General features: G+C 41.9%; 2 protein-coding genes and 1 long non-coding RNA gene across 5 annotated transcripts; 2 read left to right on the top strand and 1 right to left on the bottom strand.

Moving 5' to 3' along the window:
• Positions 1-784: 784 nt before the first annotated feature.
• LOC125989213 (DNA (cytosine-5)-methyltransferase 3B) lies at positions 785-13,457 on the top strand. Of its 2 annotated transcripts, none has more exons than XM_049755310.1 (22): positions 785-977; positions 3,517-3,619; positions 6,140-6,284; positions 6,656-6,732; positions 6,819-6,938; positions 7,010-7,150; positions 7,372-7,530; positions 7,602-7,709; positions 7,843-7,984; positions 8,074-8,196; positions 8,498-8,542; positions 8,618-8,697; positions 9,014-9,126; positions 9,343-9,526; positions 9,611-9,695; positions 9,760-9,905; positions 10,004-10,094; positions 10,825-10,973; positions 11,235-11,320; positions 11,398-11,467; positions 11,550-11,668; positions 11,916-13,457. In XM_049755310.1, the coding sequence occupies exons 1-22, from the start codon at positions 970-972 to the stop codon at positions 12,055-12,057; spliced, it is 2,436 nt and encodes an 811-aa protein (XP_049611267.1). In that variant the 5' UTR covers positions 785-969; the 3' UTR covers positions 12,058-13,457. The 2 variants fall into 2 exon arrangements, with proteins under 2 accessions (XP_049611267.1, XP_049611266.1); XM_049755309.1 differs by having other exon boundaries at positions 786-977; positions 7,007-7,150.
• LOC125989225 (uncharacterized) lies at positions 2,629-5,740 on the bottom strand. Its single transcript, XR_007488628.1, has 2 exons — positions 5,459-5,740; positions 2,629-3,701 (listed from the first exon to the last, which is right to left on the bottom strand). It is a non-coding gene; the product is annotated as an uncharacterized lncRNA (long non-coding RNA).
• Positions 13,458-14,216: 759 nt separating the features above from the next.
• On the top strand, positions 14,217-22,199 carry LOC125989214 (DNA (cytosine-5)-methyltransferase 3B-like). Of its 2 annotated transcripts, none has more exons than XM_049755312.2 (18): positions 14,217-14,536; positions 16,310-16,475; positions 17,100-17,153; positions 17,314-17,430; positions 17,679-17,756; positions 17,828-18,193; positions 18,440-18,484; positions 18,573-18,652; positions 19,086-19,198; positions 19,283-19,466; positions 19,555-19,639; positions 19,742-19,884; positions 19,976-20,066; positions 20,150-20,298; positions 20,369-20,454; positions 20,878-20,947; positions 21,254-21,375; positions 21,527-22,199. In XM_049755312.2, the coding sequence occupies exons 1-18, from the start codon at positions 14,534-14,536 to the stop codon at positions 21,720-21,722; spliced, it is 2,148 nt and encodes a 715-aa protein (XP_049611269.1). In that variant the 5' UTR covers positions 14,217-14,533; the 3' UTR covers positions 21,723-22,199. The 2 variants fall into 2 exon arrangements, with proteins under 2 accessions (XP_049611269.1, XP_049611268.1); XM_049755311.2 differs by having other exon boundaries at positions 19,742-19,887.
• Positions 22,200-22,228: the final 29 nt, after the last annotated feature.

The following is a 22,228-nucleotide window of genomic DNA, read 5'->3' as shown; positions in this document are numbered from 1 at the left end:
TAATTGACCTCTTACTTGACAAGCATAGTACACAAAAGTGTGGCATACACACGTAAACAATACACAATGTTATTGTGGCACTTATGATCATCTTTTCAGTGGGTTCATGCAGGCTCATTAGCACAAAATTCCTTGCGAGTGTGTGTCGTGCTTCGTCCATGAAATAAAAAGGAGCACATACAACGCCGAGGTGGTCTTTTCAAATGACGCAGACTAATTTGTCCGTGTTCTCATTCCCGGTAAAAGCTGGACTTTTTTTACAGCACTTTTTCCTTGTCTGGGAAACCCACCCAAAAGTAATGCTCTTGTAATAACAGATTTATTAATTTGTTAGTACAACCACTAGCAGCTCAACGTGTTATTTGCTCCATGACAGACCCTGGGAATAAGGTGGATAAATAGCAAAAACAGAAACTGTTGATTCTTTTTTATTTACAAAATTGTGTTGGGTTTTGGGGGCACGACCGCAACAACTTATTAGTCATTAATCACGCAATGTTGGTGACCCCACCAATAGCATGGTAAACGTTGGAAGTGTGTTTCTAGGGAAGATGTAGTATGTGTGTATAAATTACAATTTAGAAAAAAAAAGAAACTAGTTTTCCTATTTTAAAAATACATTAATTTTTTTAACTTCCTGCCCAACTCGCTTGAGCAGTGAGCACAAAAAGTTGCGCCACACCTGGCGTAACCCGAGGCCAGAAAATTCACCTGCGGCGGGTTGGTTTTTCCAGCAAGAGACGAGAGGACGCCCCGCCCCGCCTGCCTGCCTGCCTGCCGGCCCGCCAAACCGCCCGCCACTGAGGGAGGAGGTGGAGAAGAAGTTGGTTCTGCTGAGGAGGGTGCTCATTACTCACAGCAAGGCAGAGAGAGAGAGCCTGTAGCAAGTTCCCACTGCGTGCTCAACTCGTGCATTACAACGTTCACTTGTGGAACACTTGCGAGAAAACGCAAGGCTTTTCTTCCTGGATGCTTATGTAAGTGTTCCACCAACTCGCATATATTCATGAGAATGTCCACCTGACTGTTGTCGTGTAATTGTCGCGTTACGACAATTGTTGCTTGCATATATGCATGCATCGTGCACTATGGGACACACACATGTACACACACACACACGCACGTGTACTCGTCGAAACCTCTTCCGACATGTTCTTGGTGCGCTCGCTGCTTTTCTAAGCTAAGTCAATGAATGCGTGTCTATCTTGAGGAAGCAATTCCACGCTGTATTTGGTACAATTGGCCAGAGTGGAGCACGGGGCAGGCAAACTTGTGCTCAAGGGGCCAAATTTGAAACAGAAAAAAAAAAAAATATGCATGGGCCCCGGGTCTATTTGGTGTTCTGAACTTTATATTTAGTCTTAATTATTGTAGTCACTCGCGCTCCGTGATAGGACCTTAACATAAACTCTCTGTTTTTGTTAACCATTTTTTTTTCACATTGTTGTCTTTATGACAAGCGAGTTGGAAGTCAGTCACAAATTTAAAGACATGCTGTTCATTTATATCTTGCTAAAGCAAAGATTGAAAACTATCTTCTGGTTTGCAAATATCATGTACAAGGCTACTTTGGAAACAACTTCAAATATGCTGCCAGTGTATTTAACTGTTTTCACAATAACAATTTTCCCCCCAAAGAGCCTTCAGTTTGTTTATTGTTTACAGTTTAAGTAAACATAAAATAAAGAGAATTATATACATATATTTTAATCTGCTAGCCTAATGTTAATAATCTTTTTTTTTTTTTTGCTCTAAACCTTGCAGGAGCACAGTAGATAATGTAACAGCTCTCACAATCATATCCTCTGCAAAGAACAACTAATATTAGTGTCGCACTGACGAGGTGAGAAGAGCTGATGTGTCTGAATGAACAGCATATCTGTGTACTATCTGTCTTATTAACCCGAGGTGGCCAACATGGGCACACTAGAAAAGGTAGCACAATGGTAATTCAATGAATGCAGTGTGACAGAATTATATGTAATTACAATGGATTTTGACTGTCTGTTTTTATGAAGTATATTATCAGCTGCTATTGTTCCTCATTGAAATAGTGGTACACAGGTGTAGCGGATCTTTACATGTGGTACATGCAGTAGACACATGGCCAACTCCAAATACATCCAATTTCTTTTTTCAACCTCAGCTCAATGAGATTTAAGACTGTGTAAAGGGGGCGGGGCTTCACGCCCATGTGACACAGATGCAGGAAGTACGATTTTGCTCGGCAGAGTCACGTGGCACGCCTGCATGAAGAATGTCTGCCATTTTGTGGAGTTGACCGACCATAAAGTGATCCCAAAGTACATGGCTGATGAGGAATGTGGCCCCAACGAGAACCCAAGCCCCCCTGACACACACACACACGCACACACACACAAATTGAATTCTACACACACGCACTCACGTTTAGGAAGTGAACAATCGCCTCCATAATCTCCAGCCAGCAAACTTTGATGTGGGCCCCCCCCATTCCCTTTCTATGGATGCCCCCCATCCCTTGATGGGCCCCTCTTCGGCCTCCATCCTTCCTTGGCCCCTCCACTTTGTTGCGGGCACTCCTTTTGTAAAAAGATAAAGTACAAAATTGTAACTGTGTACTTTGACAAAACCATCGATTCCACAAGATGGCTCAAAAGTACTATTTTTATTTATTTGGCCTGAGCAGAAAAGCAGCGAATAGATGAGATTTTCTGTGACAAGAGGATAGTTTGAGGTTCCACAAAAAAAAATTACACACACACACACACACACACAGAGTCAAGTGTTGACATATGCTTCTCATGTGCATGCAGGCTGAATGTAATTAATCCTCGCACAATGCAAAGAAGAATGTGGCACGAACACACGATGGTGTGTTTGTGGATTTTCTTTTGTTTTATCAAAGGTTCATTTCGGCGTGTCAGCGCTTGTTTTCTGGATTTCTTCAAGTCAACGGGTCACTTTTATCGATGCCAAAAGTACAGACCAGAGTTGCTAAACTCATGCGGCTTTTCACAGTTAAATATACGTAATCGTCATTATTAAAATGCCAATTCATTCATTAAAATGTGATATTTTGTGACAAATAGTAGTTAGTTAGTTAGTTAGTCAGTCAGTCAGTTAGTCGGTCAGTCAGTCAGCCAGTCAGTTAGTTAGTTAGTTAGTTAGTTCATTTAATAATTATGTATTTGTTTCATTTCATTCACAAAATAGTAATTTTTTTTGGAATAAATGAATGAATAAAAGTACCAATGCCGTCCTATTGGTTTTGTATGTTGCTGTGTCAGGAAATTAGAAATGAAAATAATTATTAAATGCACCAGAAGGGGGGAAAAAATGATGTAAATAGATACAAAAATAACTTGAATGCTATCATTTACATATTTTATACGATGGATTATCTAGTACATATTTGACATCATCAATTCAGTCACATTGCAAATGTTTATTTTGCCAGCTACGTTCAATTAGCAAATAGTTTTGACCAAAGTCAGAAATTGAATGACATCACCGGTTTGATTGCTTGACTGACAGGTTTGAGAAGGGGTCGTCACCACCATCGGCCACAGCGACAGCGATGCCCTCTGATCAATACTCTGCTGTGGCCATGGAGACCGGCAACAACATGGCCTCCATGGTGAGTCTGCCTCCGAGCCATATCGTCCGCATTGCATTCAGGCTGGTGTGAAGTTCGGAGCCAAGTGGCACTGCTCCCTCATCTGCATAACATTACACGAGTGTAATTGTCATCAGTGGTGACCTCGTTAGTATGCCAATTTAGCAACCTGAATCACGAAAAGCACTAAGATTTACATTTGTCCTACGCTCAGATGCTTTTTCTGGTAACAGTCACGAAATGCTAAAAGGCTATCCGTAGCTTTGCTAACATTTAGCTCGAAACCTGTTGAAGCTTTTTACGTCTTGTTCTGCATTTTGAGCAGAACTCTTCTGCGGTGCGCAACTGAAAAACTGTCTTGCTAGCTAACGTCGCTTGGCTCATCTTTCATTTTAAGGCGTAGGGGTCAAACTCAAAGCCCGGGGGCCAGATAGGGCCCGCCACATCATTTGATGTGGTCCACAAAGACAAATTGTGCATTGGCTTCATGTGTCAATACTAAAAATTGCAAATTGTCTTCACTTTTAAAAAATACAGATATTGCTAGCATCTTTTTGAAATATTTGAACAATTTTTACTTGGGTCTGTTTTCAAAGCTCATTAATCATCAGTTTGTTGTGTAGCCTGTACTGTATAGAATATATGCGTTGACAGTCATAATGGCCCTCCGAAACCACAATGCGGCCCGCGACAAAAATGAGTTTGACATTCCTGCTTTAAGGCTCCACACAGTAAATTTTGGTGATAGCCGTTGGCGTTTGTTCCTCTTTTTCGCTCTCATAAATCACTTTAGTCTGGAAGGGGTGTTAGCCGGCCGGGGTCTGCTTCCTTCCTTTCACCATCTGCTCCTATTTGTTTCCTACTTTCAACAAATGTAAAATCTTTACTAATGTGGTGAAACATGGATCAAGCAGTTGGGACTTTTGACATTTCACCCATTGTGAAAGAACAGCATGTTGTGAAACAGTCAACTGTTGTACTTCAAAGGTTTATAGCAAGTCAAATTAAGTTCACCTGGAAAAGGTTATCGTGAATTCTAAATTCATGCCAACATTTTGAATCTCCCTAATAGCGGCCTCTTTGCAGTCAAAGGACATGTCACCGCGTTCAGTTAGCATTGCACGCTACTTTGAATTATTCCTCCTCAAGATCCGAGGAATAACCTCGGCTGTAAGTATAATCACGTGACCCACTTGGAACACCTTCTGAGACGGCGGGAAGCAGCTCACAAGTTGACGTGTTTGGCAGGGCTGCGAATGTTTGGTGGCAGCTTCTGTCAAATGTGCCTTTTTTGCAGATGTCAATGAACGAGTAGGAAATAGGAATTTCATCTTATGCCCAGAGGTTTAGATTGCGAACACATGGGTTCTCAAATAGGGGCACTCCAGGGGGGTATGTGACATTTTCAAATCTATTTAAAATGTAGAATTCATGGAAAATCACATTAAAAGAGGTCATTATTAAATTGTGTAAATATTTTAGGAATATATAAGTTGATCAAATACATTTTACATTCAGTTGGCTATTCAATTTTATTCTCCTAAAGACCCGGTTTCCCCCTTACCAGAATGGTTCAGCCCAACCTGTCAGAGGCCACCTACAGAGTATCACCCTTGAAAACTTAAAGATTGTGTTAATCATTTTTTTCAAAACAGATCTTTACTATGTTCTCAAAAGAAGACACTTTGTGTTGATAGTCATTTTATATACGCAAATCTTTATAAGTTAAAATGAAAAAAAACACACACAAATAGCAAGATAGAAGAGTTGATAGCATTTTGCCATGCCAGTTGATTCAATGCTAACATGCTAACTGTCATTACAGCAAGATATGAATCTGTGGAAAAAATCTGACTGCACCTGTGCCTCTGTCTAGTTGTCCCAATCAGATATGGAAGTGTCTGCTGAAATATTCAGAGGTGTTCCTCAAGAATGTCTTCTCCGCAAACATCAAACACCCCAAGGATTCAGTGTAGCACTCGACCGACCATCTGATGCGTCATCACGCACGCAGCCAAACAAAATCGTTCCGCTTAACTTCCCGAGATCACATTCCTGAGTCGCAGCTCTTTCTTAGCATGCCTCTCTTCAAGCTAAAACATGTTTGTACCTCATCACCTTTGGCCCTACGTAATGCACTGCAAAAACTTCATTTAGAAAGGATATAATGAAAGACTCATTCAAAAATGATCAATAACCATGCATTGATACTATATACAATTGTGAGCAAGCAGCAAATAATATCACACTGTGTACTGCTTGTACATCCAGGAGTTACTACTTGATGATTTTTTTTCACTACATCCAATGATGACAACTTTTCTGGCTGTTGTTCACATTGTGTATTTATTATTCCTCATTACATGTATTGGAGTAAATATTGAATCGTGTGTCGTTTATTTTGCTATTACAATTCTGCTGACTATTCTTTCTGTGGTTCACAGTAAACTCTGTATCCATACTACTATACAGTGTCTATTTATTAGACACCGCTTATATACAGATAATGGTATATGTATATATTTTTTTGCACTGCCCAAGGCGGAGGTCAGCCCGCCACCGCCCGAAGGCCCGTTGGAGAATGACAGCGGCGTGGAGATGACCAATGAGAGCAGCCCGCTGGCAGGGGCCGAGCCACCGTCGCCCTTCAGCCCCAAACAGAACGCGGGTGCCTCATCACCTCGAGGTATATGAAATCATTTATTTCTAAGTCAACCTCAATTTTTTTTGAATGACATTATTTGGGTTCAGATTTAATTGATTTTTTTTTAATTCATTGCGGTGTTGCTGTGTTTCCAAATAAATGTTTTCAAAGTTATTCTATTTTGTTTTCAGTTTGTTACACTTTATAATGATCTGTTTTAATCTAATTGTAATTTCATTTGTGTTTATTTTTATTGATTTTGTATTGTTTTTTAAAATGTATGTAAATTTATTTTATTTAATCTTAAATCGTACCGTATTATTAAATGTTGGGGGCAATGGAATTTGATCCCCTAAGCAAATTAAATGTAATTCGTTTTTTATTCTTTCAATTCCACTTCTTTGCCTCCTCAGATGATAACGTGAATGTGGAAAGAGGGACCAGGAAGAGGTCCGAAGGCGAGCATGCTACCTGCGACCCGTATAGTAAAGTATGGCGGGCGTAAGCGGACGGCACAAATCTGCGTAAACCGACGCTGAATTTGCATCGACCGACACGTGTTCTTTGTGTGTTCAGAACAAGACTCATGTGGCTTTGAGAGAGAGGCCGCTTGCCCGAACCATCTTCCAGGCCGGTCTGATGCCACACGCCAAACCTCGCAGACAGACACGAAAACATGAGCTCATGGCCACTATGGTGAGAATACCAACTAGAATAGAAAAAAAATTGAGACTGAGACGTTACTCACTCTTATCTTCCTCCAGAAGTGTGGCGGAGCTTCGCGAGCAGTCTCACCCAAGGAGGTCCCTGAGGTGCCGCGCCTCGATTTGTTGGAGAACGACTCCAAAGACTCAGCCCAAAGCAGTGGCACCAACACGTCAGGTTGCGACGCCCACATTGAATATAACGTAAGGACGTGATCGACGGATGTGGGCTCCAGACAGGAGTCCTCACTCATGCCTCACAGACGGGCGAAACTCACGTCACGACTTGACGAATATATTCGTGGGTGGCAGTGAATGATTGGATTCCAGTTGCCGACTATAAATGTGCCAGGCAGTGAATCTTTTGAATGAAATTAATTCCTCTGCTTTTAGAAGACCGTACATGAACTTCTGGGTGTCTGCAGGACAACAAGGGCTTCAACGTTGGTGAGCTAGTTTGGGGAAAGATCAAAGGCTTCTCCTGGTGGCCCGGCATGGTGGTGACCTGGCGCGCAACCGGCAAACGGCAGGCCAACCCCGGCATGAGGTGGCTACAGTGGTTCGGGGATGGCAAGTTCTCCGAGGTGAGGAGCGCAAGATGCAAGCTCGCGACGGTCCTGACACCAGCCGCCTGACCCTCTTCGTGTCTTTGCAGGTCTCCGCCGACAAGCTGGATTCCATCACTGCCTTTGACAAGTTCTTCAATCAGGCGTCTTACACCAAACTGGTGTCCTATCGCAGGGCCATCTTCCAAGCTCTGGAGGTGAACTTCACCCTCACACTTCTAGACAGGAATCTCTTTATATTTCAGTGTTGTTTCTCCAAATGTTACGATCGATTGCTAGCGGCGCATTAATGAGATGATTGTATGCTGTCTTTGGGTCCTTACGGTCCAGATGGCCAGTATTCGGGCTGGCAAGAAATTCCCCCCCTGTGAGTCCGACAATCCCGACGAGCAAATTAAGCCATTAATGGACTGGGCCCAAGAAGGCTTCCTGCCAAAAGGCCAAGAGGGGCTCAAACCCACACCGAGCGCTGGTGAGCAGATGTCCATCGGCCATAACCTCCAACGGGTCCTGGTGGCGTGACTAGACCGTGCGTGTGTGTGTGCGTGTGCGTGCGTGCAGATAGTGCCGTGCTCGACATACAGGTCCTGGACGTTTCACTGCCCGAGTATCCGCCCAGTGCCAAGAAGCCCAAACTGAGCGTGTGCAAGAACAAGCCCGGGCCGGAGGAGTCGTACAGCAGAGGTAAATGATACCTTTTCATCTCTCGGGGTCCAATTCCACGATTTATTAGAAATGATTTATTATTGTTAAGTCGATTTTTCCCTCTTTGAATTTAGGAATTCAAACGGCATCCCTGCTGCTAGTTTAAGAAAGCAAAGTAAATAAGACATTTTCCCAAGAGGAATGAAAGTCAAGTTGAAAAAACGTTCAAATTAGAAATGGGATTTTTGTGAAAATAAAATCTGGATATTTTAATTTAAGACCGTATTGCTCGGCCCGCACACTTGACGGGTTCTCATTGTCGTGTTTGTGCTCCTTCCAGAACAAATGGTCAATGAAGTCCTGAATAATAAACGAAGTATAGAAGGTAAACGATTCTCGTACTTGACACACTTTCTATAGTGCACTGCTTATCGAGAGGCTTTGTGTGTGTGCGCGTCAGAGTTCTGCCTCTCGTGCGGCAAGATGAGAGCAGCGACTTTCCACCCGCTCTTTGAAGGAGGCCTGTGCCAAACATGCAAGGTAATATAATAATGCAGCAGCAACCACGCAAAACACAAACTAGCGGTCAGGCTAGCATGGGAAGCTGACATCATAGTTAGCATCATCACTCAGTTATCTTCTTCTTATCTTTTTCTTCTTCTTTTTCTTCTTCTTCTTCTTCTTATTATTATTGTGCAGCTGTGGTTGTTTTTCAAATACTCTATGGACTCAAATGTACATTCAGTTGTACACGATCCCAATCAACGTCCTTTGTTTACAAAAATGTAATCCATCTCAAATGCTAGCTAGCTAGCTAGCGATCAAGTGAAGCTAACCCGAGTCGACTTCTGTGTAGGATGTGTACTTGGAGACATCCTACATGTACGATGACGACGGCTACCAGTCCTACTGCACCGTCTGCTGTGGCGGCCGAGAGGTTCTGCTGTGCGGCAATGCCAACTGCTGCAGGTTACACACACACACACACACACACACACAAAATATTCACCTGGTTTACAGATATCATACGTGCAAAAACGTACAAATTAGAGTCCGACTAACCAGCCAGCTGATTTTACTTACCCATTTTTGTGTGTGTGCATGTTAAGACCAAGATATTGATATTCTATTAAAACACAACACAGGAAATAGAGACTTTAACAACAATACAATACAATACTGCAGGTGTTTTTGTGTGGACTGTCTCGACATCCTGGTGCACCATGGGGCATCAAACAATGCGCGCTTCCTGGACCCTTGGCGCTGCTACATGTGCCAGCCGCTGCTAACGTACGGTGTCCTCAAGCGGCGCCACGACTGGAGCGTCAAGCTGCAGGAGTTCTTTGGCAACGACAAAGGACAAGAGTTTGTGAGTTCAATTACGGGCTTGTCCCAGCAACGCAATATTGAAATTTAGCATGATGACTTGTTAACTTGCTGACTGACCTTCCAGGAGACCCCAAAGATTTACCCGGCAGTCCCAGCAGAACAGAGGCGACCAGTCCGAGTCCTCTCGCTTTTTGACGGCATCGCCACCGGTAAGTGCGGGACAGGACAGCGTTACATAAGGTGATCGCCTCGGTTGTGTATTAATGCTCGCAGGTTACCTGGTCTTGAGGGATCTGGGCTTTAAGGTGGACCAGTATGTGGCGTCTGAGGTGTGCGAGGATTCCATCTCTGTCGGCGTGGTCAGACACGAAGGGAAAATCCATTACGTCCATGACGTGCGGAACATCACCAGGAAGAACGTGAGGGCCAAAATGTTGACAGTGTTGGACACCATGTTGGATGCCACTTCTTTCAAACTCATCCTATATTCTTTTAACACGGTGCTACTCTTCCTCAGATTCAGGAATGGGGACCGTTTGATCTGGTCATAGGTGGAAGTCCGTGTAATGACTTGTCTATTGTCAACCCAGCCAGGAAAGGCCTCTTTGGTAAGTCGAGAAATAGGACGTGAATATGAGATACAGTGAAGAACCCCTGCTGTTTCTAAAGGGCACAGACATGCCGCCAACCGCGAAAATCCGCCAGTAATTAACAACACTCTAAAAGGATTTTGGAATTGCCTCTTGATGTCCCAAAATGGTCGACAAAAAAACCCCACAGGGTCTTACTCGGTCGGGGGCTTGTATTATGTCTCCAAATATTCCGAGTGGCATAATTTAAAGAAGACATATTGGTATTCCTCTTGCATCCATTACCTGTATTTACTCCAGCCTATTGCAACACAGACAAAAGAAAAAACACCAAATCATCAACACCGTACATGTACACAATCATAAAGTGGTGTTGCACAAATCCAATTAAATCAGTCAACACAAACAAACCACTTTCACCTGAGGGCCATCGGCAGTATTAGCTAGCATAACAGCCTAAATAGCATGCTAGCGCAAACTTGCGTGACATCGCACAGAAACAAACAAAAACGTGCAGTAGCACGTTACACAACCTGTTGTCTTATTTTGATGAATCTTACAGCACTTTACACAGCTGTGGTTGTTTTTAAAATGATCTATACATACAGTTGAATCAAGTGAAAATGAGTAAATGCTGATCTTTGAATCCATCCTGGGTGTTCACTGCTCAAAGAAGTAAAATGTGATTTAACAACGGTGCAGAGATGTGGTAGCGAGCTGGCTTCTCATGAGGGTTTTCTCATTCCAGAAGGCACAGGGAGATTGTTCTTTGAATTTTACCGTCTGCTGAGCGAGGCCAAGCCCAAAGAAGGGGAGAACCGTCCATTCTTCTGGATGTTCGAGAATGTGGTCGCCATGGGTGTCAACGACAAGAGGGACATCTCACGATATCTGGAGGTGAGAACCTGGCTGGCTTTCTTAACATGTACTTTGTTCTCCTCTTTACATTTTGCCACAAAATCGACTTCTACACACTACCAGGAAATAGTCACGAGCGTACAAATAAAGGCCATATCCCGCTAATAGATTTTATGCCAGCAAGTAGTCTTTACCAGCGCCTAGACTTCACCATTGCCAGAAAATGGACACCACAATAGACACCAATAGATACCTTGAAATAGACACCACCTGTCACTATAATGTGTGCGTTTGTTGCAGTGTAACCCCGTCATGATTGATGCCATTGAAGTCTCTGCAGCCCACCGGGCTCGATATTTTTGGGGGAACCTGCCGGGTATGAACAGGTGCGAAACAAGCTTCCAAAAATACTGTAAATATTCAGCATATCATATTTACATTGACATGAGTGTATCCATTCTAGACCGCTGTGTGCTTCTGGGATGGACAAGTTGGAGCTCCAGGACTGTCTGGAACACGGACGAGTTGCGAAGGTGAGACGAGACTCAAGCAAGTGGGACACTCCCTCCACCCCCTTTGTTTTTTTCCAAAACGAAATGTCGTCTTGTTTTTCAGTTCGGCAAGGTGCGCACCATCACCACACGCTCCAACTCTATCAAACAGGGGAAGGACCAACACTTCCCAGTCTTGATGAATGGAAAGGAGGACATCTTATGGTGCACTGAGCTGGAGAGGTAAACGCACAGTTTTGATGGTAGCTTTGATTAGGGTTGCCAATTCAAGTTGCATTTTTTTTTTTATCATGCTAACACAGGAAAAAGTTGCTATCCAGAAATTTGATTCAAACTATCAAAATTAACTTATATCTAAAACAGAAACCAATGGTTGGCAACCCGAGTTGTGATGAGCAGCTTCGTCCTTGCATCCTAATGTTTACAGAGGAACAATTTAGGTTTCTAATGTTGACAAAAACTCTTTAAGGATCTTCGGCTTCCCAGTCCACTACACAGACGTGTCCAACATGGGTCGAGGTGCTCGGCAGAAACTCCTAGGCCGGTCCTGGAGCGTCCCTGTCATCAGGCATCTTTTCGCACCCCTCAAAGACTTCTTTGCCTGTGATTAACCAGCACAAACCACAATCGGACAACACCATATACTGTCGTCATCATCATGTTGAGGCCAGAACCAGCAAACAGTCAACTTTATGTTACGAGGAAATAGCTGCAAAGAATTACCAACAAACAGATACTATCTCTCACAGCACATTAGTCCCAGCACATAGACAGTTCCCTCACCAGCACATAGTCACTACCCATTAGCAAGATATATAGATGCAACCTGTTACCAGCTCATTAAAACCCATCACCAACATATCCAGGTCATAGATTTCACCTCAAACAGGCATTAAACATAATCTGTAAGCAACAAATTTAGGACATCACAGCCCAGATTTTCATCACCACCAAATAGACACTGACGTCACCAGGAAATTGAAAGTACCTAACATAGGCTTAATAGTTTATCAATGTCATTTTTTTACTAGGTTGGCACCACCCTTTAGTTTGGCCAGTATCCCTTTGTTCACTTTTTATAGTTGATGCTGAGGATAGTTTAGGTTTTAGTGAGAAGAGCTCGAGCAAGCATTGATAGCAATGGAAGATAGTGACCTCAAGGGTAAGCCTTTTTTTTTTTTCAAGAAAATTTTAGCTGTTCTTCTTAATGTGGCTGATAGATGGATGTTTAAAAAGAAAAACATTTTATTGTGTTATTAGCGTGTTACCCTGAAAGGCCTCTACATTACAATACTTCAAATAAGCCAATGCAAACAAAAAGCAACATTGAAAACATTTGTGTGTTTTTATGACCCAAATTTTGCTTTTTTTTTTTTTGAGCCAATCTGTTTGCTGTAATGTCATGGCAAAAGCACACAGTATTCCGTGCCAACAAGCATGATGTTGTCCATGCTGAAACGTTTAGTACTTGTTATGTATAAGTATCATAAGTGAAAGATTTTTTTTTTTGCTGTTACCAAAAGCAAAGATATATTACCTCAAAAAAATCTCCCAAGTTTCTCTAGTTATAATCACTGGAATGTGTTTTCAGAATGAAAACACCAAAAAAATGTTCGATTCACTGTGTGTGTGTTGTTGTTGTTTCTTCTACCTTTAAGGGACCTAAAGAACTGTTTACATGTTTCACTCATACAAATGTTCTAGTTGTATGTGTCAACCTACTCTTTTGGATTTTTTTTTTGTAGAACATTATTAATCTAAAGAATTATCATAGAATTTCCAATTCTTTCTTGTAACAAAAATTACAAATACGTTTTTTTATCTTTTTTATTTTGCATTTTCAGGATTTCATAGTAAGCATAAAACAAGTTAGCTTATTTTTGATACGACTTTTTTTTTTACACAGTTACTCATTTAAACTGTTAGTGGAAAAGCACTGTTTGTGTATTTTTCTTAAGTCTTGTGTGGTTTGTTTTCAATAAAAGGCAGCTCTAGCTGATTTCAAACAGAATTTTGTCCTATTCTCTCACGAATAGATGGATGTGGAAGTGTGAGCCTCGGACAACATGTGTTCTGCATCATAGCGTCATTCGGGAAAAAATCAGTTATGGCCAAAGACTAAAGAATTTTAGTAGACTTTGAGAGCACCTGCCTGCCAACTGAAGACTAACAGAAGATGGGGCAAAGGCCAGATAGTAAATCAACTAGTGAATGGCTTCAACAGAATATAACAAGCCTTGTGGAGCGGGCTCTTTGAGGTCATGACCTCACCTAGATTCTATAGCAAGCGTTTACACCAGTAATCTTAAGAATGTTGCTGAATTGAACCAGTTTTGTTGAGAGCGCTTCTGACCATTGTGCACGTCTGATATGCAAGTATAGGAAACAGTTGCTTGCTGCAGAGGAAGACTTACGTCATCGCTTTTTAGATGTAGCTTACGTTTCAGTAGACTGTTTTAAGACTTGAAAGTTTAATAATGCTGTATGACCAATTAATGCAGAAATGTACTACTGTATGGAACTAACTTGACTGAATTCAGAGGGGATTCGAGTTGCTTGATTTTTGCCACAGAAACTTGAAGATTAGGATTTATTTTGCATGTAACATTTTTATGATGTTCAATAGACATGGAAATAAATTATTGTTTTATTTGTCAAAGAAAACCTTTTATATTTTTTTTCATAAATTAGATAAATATCGGGGTAATTTGAACTGAGTCTAATACTTTTTCTCGCAACTAACACGTAGCCAGGCAGTTAACCACTGCGAAGCTAGCCGCTGTTAGCATGATTGTTATCGCGAGTTTTTGGTTAACATCGCCGTCTTTTGTATAACCACAAAGTCAGAACTGATGGTTATTTATGACATTTTATAGCGACCAAGGGCGAAGACATTTCCGTGGAAGTTATAGAAATGGCGAAAACACAATTTACTAGAGATACTGAACTCGACGGGTGGTTGGCGGAGGGGTGGGGTGGGGAGGTGTGGAGGTGGGGCCCGGGCCCGAGCCCGAGGCCTCCCACCTCCTCAGGCCTCCTCAGCTTTGTACTGGTTTAAATGTCCAGTCCACGCGGTGAGAAGCGGCCATGGTAAGTACGCTAACATGCATTTTCGTAATGTTTGTTGAAAAGTGGCCATTTTGCCAAACGCATTTTATTTCGTGTATTACAAAACAACCGCATCAACAACTAAACCAGAATAGTAGCATATTGTAATTGATTTTTTGTTGCGTAAACGAACAACTTAAATACCCACAAGATAAACGCTCTCGGTAAGGTGAGTAACTTTATTTCCTTGAGTGACTAGCGATATTTTACACCATTACTTAAGCATGTTAATTTGATATTCTGTAAATGACGCTTGTTGATTAAGATCGTTTCGAACGTTTGTTTTTATCCCATTTCGTTTGCAAAAAGTGTCACGTTTAGTTGAAAGGCGTCTCATGTGTTGTTACCCAAGTTTGCTGACATAATTTAATAGTTATAAGTTTGTTTTGCGGCGTTGTTTGGATCAACATTCTTTCACTGTTGCGCTTTTCGCCATGTTGTCTTTTGGCGTCGACAACATTGGCGGTCATCTGATTTGAGTTCAGATTAACTACTTCACATTGTTTGCAAACGCGAATGTAATCTGACTCCGAATCAGAACACTGAAGGCGCGTAATCTTATTGATTCTATTGGTTACTTTGCTGCCCGCGCTGATGTGATTGGCCAAGAAATTATGACTTCCGGTACTATGACTTCCGGTCTTCAACTTTCCCTTTCCGCGAAGAACATGTCATGAAATGCTGGCATGTGGATAAACAGTTATAATAATCCACGGACAAATTTGTTTCCTTAGTGTACATACATTAATTTGTTGTTTTGAAAATGTATGGTGCATGTTTATTGATACTTATTTTAAGTTTTTTTTGGAAACGAACCTAGAAATACCCGGATGGCGTTTGTTGTTGTTAACCTTTGTACGAAAACACAGTGATCCCTCGCTACTTCATGGTTCGTTTATCGCGGCTTCACTGCATCGCGGATTTTTTCCAGCTAAAAAAAAGTTGTTATAATAAGAGTTCTAAAAACATATTTGCAGTGTTGCAGTTGTTATAATAATAAGAGTCCTGAAATCATATTTACAGTGTGTATACTTTAGCTACATCTACATATACATCTACAAAAGATGCATAGCGCTGCTATGGTAACTTGCGACCACTAGAGGTCCCTATTTAATCAAGGGTAACAACAGAACCTCACATCTACGTATGTTACACCCACACACGCGTATAATATTTATATTTTCGATATTTATACAATATTTTCTGTATGTTATTTATACTATTAATGTATTATTTACATGTTTGAAACTATTATTTAATGATCTAATAATAACATATGCACTTAGATGGTTTCATATACATTTATTGACACACAAAAAATGTACAGATGAGAGGGTGACCCTACTTTGCGGATTTCACTTACTGCGGGGTGGTTTTAGAACCGATTATCTACGATAAATGAGGGATTACTGTACAAAAAAAACCAAGACTTTTCTCAGGTTATTTTTCTTTTGGGGATACCTTTTTATTTTGTCATCAGTCACAGAAATAAAATAATTTTGAGAATATTTATGGAAACAAGGCGGCTCGTGGCACGTCCGCCTCACAACTGAGAGGGTGCAGGTTCGATTCCACCTCTGGCCCTCCCTGTGTGGAGTTTGCATGTTCTCTCCGTGCCTGCGTGGGTTTTCTCCGGGCACATCTTTCTTCCTCCCACATCCCAAAAACAACAGCTTGTCCTCTCCCATGATGTGGCTTGTGGTCCCCGCAAAAAGTTAGTTACAACAATGTCCAAACAATGTTTTCCTGTTGAAGGTTCACACTGATGCCTGGGTTGTGTCGGGCAGTCGAGAAGAAGAAACATCCAAAGCGTTACCGCCAACGCACAAACTGCTGGTCAAGACCCAGCAACAACAGCATGAAGAGGTTATATGGGACTTGTGTGATTCAGACTCCTCAGGTTTCACGGACCATTCATCCGGTGGGACTTTTTATTTCATTTGTTCAATCCAGCACAAATATTATGCGCCCCAGAAAAAGTAATTGTCACAATTTTATTTTATATCCGTAAAGAGTTATGTATCAAGGAAAAACATTTTAATTTCAGCAAGTAAATTGCTAATGTTTTGGCAATATTTTCAGGGTAAAATTAAATGAATAAAAACTGTCCTATCTTTTCTGGGAGAATCTTACAAGACTTTTTGCTCCAGAAAACAGAAGTCAGTCTTGTACGTTTTTTTGTTTTTAATAACATGACTTAGATCTCATTTTCCCTTCCAAAATAATTTTAATCTTGTGAAAATAAGACATTTTCTAGATGAATACAACCTAAATTTGATATTTTTTCTTTAGAAATACGTATATAGTAAATCTTTTTTCTATCACAAAACACATCTGTATTGTGTAAGAACAAGACACTACAAACTGAGCAGTTCAATTTAGTTTTGTAAAATTGAGATTTTTTTTCTAGAAAAATCTCTTTAATATTGGAACACTTATTTTTCACAAGTATTACACAAATTATTTTTTTCCCCTGAATTTATTTTATCCTACTATTGTGACAATGATTAAACTAACGGGTGTGTGTTTTGTTATTTTTATATAGATGAGATTGACGTCACAGAGGAGTTTCACATCAGGAAACCTTTCCAGCCAAAATGTAAGACAAAGGATCCGTCTACAGCAAAGTAGACCAATCCAAACATTTTTAAAAGATCTGTAGAAAGAATTGAAACATCACATTTACATTGTAGCCTCCTTAACAGAAATGAGGAAACGTCAATAAAAGGTCAAACGACCGCTCACTTGTCTGTTTGCAGCTGTCCCGGCTGCAAATTTATCTCCGCCGGAGTTCATCTATGTGCTCAGTAGTGACGATGAGAAAGAAGATAACAACGATGACATCGACATGTCCGACGCTGCGCCCTGCGGGAGTGGTACGAGCGTGCATCTTTTATCTTTTACCAAAACATGCGACGGCAACACTTGTTTTAATAGTCACTTTCAATCATGCTCCAGTCAAATGTGTTTTCCGGGCGTGCAAAAGTCAATCACAATTAATTTAGCTGAGTCGCAAGGCCCATACAGACAAACAAACAAGCATTCGTATTCAAATTCACACCTACAAATGGACAACTTCAAATTTGAAAAAGTTAACCTGACTCGTGTTGTGGGAATGTGGCAGGAAGCTGGAGGACCAGGAAAGCATGGAGAACAAACGCAAAGTCCACAGCAGAAGATTCAAAACCAGAACCTCAGAACTGTAAAGCTGACTGCTCATCCACTTTGCTTGCCCGCACGCAACTGTAAAGTATTGTCATGTTTCTCGTGAAGGTGCGCCAAACTCGGACAACAGACCCAAAAAGAAGAAATTTCAAAAAAGAAAGTCCCGCACCTCCTCCAGAAGCCTGCCGCAGAGCCCGCCGAGCGCCGCCAAGCAGCAACGCAAGAAAGCCGTCCCCAATAAACGATCCGTAACCGATTCAGCAGATCAGATGACGCGGGAGAAAGACGAGTACGACAAAGGCAAAGGTGGTCAGAAGAGGTCCAAGGATGGAAACATTCCGTGCGGCACTGCCGCATCGCATGGCGACCACTCTTCCGATTATATGCCCAAGAGGAGGTCTTCTGCCAAAGTCCAAAACAAGGTCAACACGTCCAACATTGACCCTTACACTCAGCCCGACCAGACGCGCCGAAGTGAGTTTTTGATTCACAATACGAGTTACTTGTGTTCATGTTTTGACCTATATATTTTTTTATAATTCAAGTTTATATTTTTTTTCATAGACTAGAGTCTAGTCACTCGATTATATAGATATTATAATTATATTGTGTATTTATTGAATTATCAAATACAGTAGGAGTCGCCATACCTCTGATGCATTTTCAGTTGAGTGATTGAGTCTCTATTCTTCTCTAATCTCAAATCTTTATTGTGCGCAGGGGAAACAATTGAGAAGATTGTGGACATGAAACTAGACATTGAAGGTTTGTGTGTTCCATCAAGAAAATTGATCCCGTAATATCTTTGCCGGCGCTTCGTAATAAAATGCCGTTTCTCATACTCGTTTCGCAGGCTTCTGTTTGTGTTGCGGGAGTGACGAGGTGGAGACCTTCCACCCGCTCTTCAAAGGAGGTCTCTGTTTCCGCTGCAAAGTAAGCTTCACCTCCACGGGTTGCCGAAAAACGGTGGTTGTTACGTACGGTGGATTGGTCCAGCCCTCCACTTAAATCGTGTTGACGGCAACAAACGAGTTAGGGTTGGATTCGAAACCCTTTGCTTCTAACTACCCCAATTGGTTTTATTTTTATTTTAAATGGTTTACCTTAATCTGAAGGGGGCAGTATTGAGTCAAACGTATTTGCCAAACGCCAAAGAAAGTAGAAAAAGAAATGGAGGAAGAAAAAAGTAGTCATAGCAACTAAAGTGGGACATATTGTGACACAATTTATCGCAAGCCTATTTAATCTTAAATGAACGTGTGCTGCAAATCCAACACAGGACAAATTGAGCTGAGATTTAACGCCTAATCTCAAAACCTGAATCAGTCTAACTTCTCCTCTCCGATCCCGCAATGTTTTTCCACAGGACAACTTCACAGAGACCTTGTATCGCTACGACGACGACGGCTATCAATCCTACTGCACCATCTGCTGCTACGGCTTGGAGGTCATCCTGTGTGGGAACGGCGGCTGCTGCAGGTCCGTTTCCCCCCCGCCCCACCCGTCCTCCTCATCCGCACTTTTAAGACCTCTCACCGGCAACTATTTTGTCTCCGGTCCAAGATCTTACTGCAATGACTGCCTCAACATCCTGGTGGGCCACGGGACCTTTGACTCGCTCAAGCATGTGGACCCGTGGATCTGCTATATCTGTCAGAATCACCAAGGTCACCGTGCCCTCCTTCCCAGAGAGGACTGGAGCATTCGGGTCCAGCAGTTCTTTGCCAACAACAGCGCCATGGAGTTTGTGAGTCTCGGCCTGATATCCTTTGTGGCCCTCATTATAGCAGCAGAGAGTAATTGAGCTTGTTGTTATCTGTCCTCTTCCACTATAGGAGCCCCACCGCGTTTATCCGTCCATCCCCACTAACCTACGAAGACCCATCCGAGTTCTCTCACTCTTTGACGGCATTGCCACAGGTCAGCATGTTGATTCAAATCACTTGACATGAATACAATGATCTGAGACGTTTGTAGCTTTAATAAAATGCAACAAGTGTTATTTTTTGATCTCTTTCACAGGGTACCAGGTGTTGAAGGACCTCGGCTTTAAGATCCAAACCTACATCGCCTCTGAGATTTGTGAAGATTCCATCGCCGTCGCACACGTCAACCACGACGGCAAGATCATCCATGTTGGCGACACCCGCTGCATCACCAACAAAGTTGTACGCTCGCACGAATAAACAACGCTTGACATAAAGAGAACCATCCGATTCCATTGTGACGTCCATGAAATGTATTCTTGCCTTCTAGATAGCCGAGTTGGGTCCTTTCGATTTGCTGATCGGCGGAAGCCCCTGTAACGACCTCTCCATCGTTAATCCCATCAGAAAAGGACTCTACGGTGTGTCGATCGACTCAATGATCGTTTCTTTGGGAGACAAACAAGCTCATCGTCTTCTGAGCGGTGTGCTCTTCCTTCCTCAGAGGGTTCAGGCAGGCTCTTCTTCGATTTCTACCGCATCCTGCAGATGCTCAAGCCCAAAGAAGAAGATCAGCGGCCATTTTTCTGGCTCTTTGAGAACGTCGTCTTCATGAACAAACACGACAGAGTCAACATTTGCCGCTTCCTCGAGGTTCTCTTTCCCATTCTGTCGTCCATTCTGTCGTCCCATGTTGGTTGAACGCCGCTCTCTTAATTGACAGTGCAACCCGGTTCTGGTGGACGCCGTCAGAGTGAGCCCCGCCCACAGAGCGCGTTACTTCTGGGGGAACATCCCGGGGATGAGCAGGTGACGCTTATAAGTGGGGGCACATATTGATAATCTCGTTTTCCCAAATTTAATCTTGTAATGTGGCCAACTTTGTTATTGTGGGAATAAAGTACAACTTTATTTTTTTCAAAAACAATAATATGATACTACCTGAAATAATATAACGGGTACTTCATTATTGTAGAAAAAAATACTATTTATTCCATTATGGCTTTACTCTAAAAACCAAATTCTTGTTTGTTTCAGAAACTGTTACAATAAAGAGAGATCAGTTTTGTTTTAGCTTTTATTTTGTAGTAGTACAACGTTTTGAGAATACAATACAATTTTATTTGGGGAAGAAAATAATGAAACAATATCATAGCATTGTAACCTTTTCTTGAAAGAATTAGTGCATTTATTCCATGCTGTGAAATATTTGAGTGATGTTTTGTCTTCCAGGCCCATTACAGCCTCCCAGAGTGACAAGTTGAGTCTGCAGGACTGTTTGGAGCTCGGCAGGGAAGCCCGGGTCAGTTGCTTTAAGACCACGCAGGCGACTTTATTCTTCTAATGTCTCATTAGTCACAAAAACGTGTCGAAAACTTTGTAGCGGGGTGACGCACATCAGGGGTGCGAGCGAGCAATCTCCAAACAATTGTGCACAGTGACAATTGTCTGTGCTCGTGTAAGTTAGCTGTCCTAACATATTAACAATTTATATTTTTCCCATACTGGTTGTTGTATTGTGTAAAACTCATATGAGTTCCTAGTTCACGTTTGACCCGCTATTGATCAGCTGAACTGCAAAGTTATTGTTTTGGGTGTCTATGTGCAGTTTACTAAAGTGAGAACCATCACCACAAACCCAAACTCGATGAAGCAGGGCAAACATGTCACGCTACTTCCAGTCCGCCACCAAGGCAAAGAAGACATTCTCTGGATCACCGAACTTGAAAAGTACAAACTAGCTGTGTGTGTGTGTGTGTGTGTGTGTGTGTGTGTGTGTGTGTGTGGTTATGTGTGCTTGTGAACCGGTCAGTGTGTGTTTATGTTGTATGCGGGGCAACTACCTGACTAAAGTTTGCCGTCGTCTGTGACCCTTTCTCAGGATCTTTGGCTTTCCTAAACATTACACCGATGTGAGGAACATGAACCGACAGCAAAGGCAGAAGGTGCTAGGCAAGGCTTGGAGCGTTCCTGTCATCCGACACCTCTTCGCCCCACTCAAGGACTACTTTGCCTGCGAGGAGCTCACGCCCAGCCCGGCCACCACTACCGCCACCTATGTCCCTCCGCGGGAGTAGCAGCTCGCCTTGAAGAGAATGACGCTTCTGTATTTTTAAAAAAAAAAAAAAAAAAAGGGAATCATGTTGGCTCAAGTTTTGAAGTTTTCTTTACGTGAATTCTTGTCACTACAAACTTAAAAGGCCTAAGACAATAGTGTGACCATTGGCTTAAGTCGACTGCCAACAGCTTTTTTTTTATCTTTTTATTTTACCTCAGGGAAGAAGAATGTTTACAGAAGAATATATTTATATATATGCATAAAGTTAGAAGAATGGAGTCTGCAGGGTAATGTGATACCAAAGAGACAGAAAAGAAATGGAACACTGTATGTAAAAAGGCGAATGTTATATTTGGAGATTTTTTTTTAATAACCTATAGACATGACCTCTAAGGTAAAGAGTCACTACAAAATGTGTCTACTGTATGCCAATTGAAGAAATGTTTAGTCTGAATGTCTATTTCCAAACATAGCAAGAATAAATATGACAAATGAATGTTTGTAGAATTTACAATAGTTTTAAGG

This window comes from Syngnathus scovelli, chromosome 2 (assembly GCF_024217435.2).
Source record: "Syngnathus scovelli strain Florida chromosome 2, RoL_Ssco_1.2, whole genome shotgun sequence".
NCBI lineage: Eukaryota > Metazoa > Chordata > Actinopteri > Syngnathiformes > Syngnathidae > Syngnathus > Syngnathus scovelli.
The sequence above is the reverse complement of the archived record's forward strand: the minus strand, read 5'-3'. Positions and strand labels throughout refer to the sequence as shown.

Bases quoted from the DNA above. Each gene is read 5' to 3' on its own strand.
- LOC125989213 (XM_049755309.1), top strand. The intron at 3,620-6,139 runs GTGAGTCTGCCT...GCACTGCCCAAG, and splicing joins GCAACAACATGGCCTCCATG to GCGGAGGTCAGCCCGCCACC. The intron at 11,468-11,549 runs GTGAGACGAGAC...CTTGTTTTTCAG, and splicing joins AACACGGACGAGTTGCGAAG to TTCGGCAAGGTGCGCACCAT.
- LOC125989214 (XM_049755311.2), top strand. The intron at 19,199-19,282 runs GTCCGTTTCCCC...CTCCGGTCCAAG, and splicing joins GGGAACGGCGGCTGCTGCAG to ATCTTACTGCAATGACTGCC. The intron at 19,888-19,975 runs GTACGCTCGCAC...CTTGCCTTCTAG, and splicing joins GCTGCATCACCAACAAAGTT to ATAGCCGAGTTGGGTCCTTT.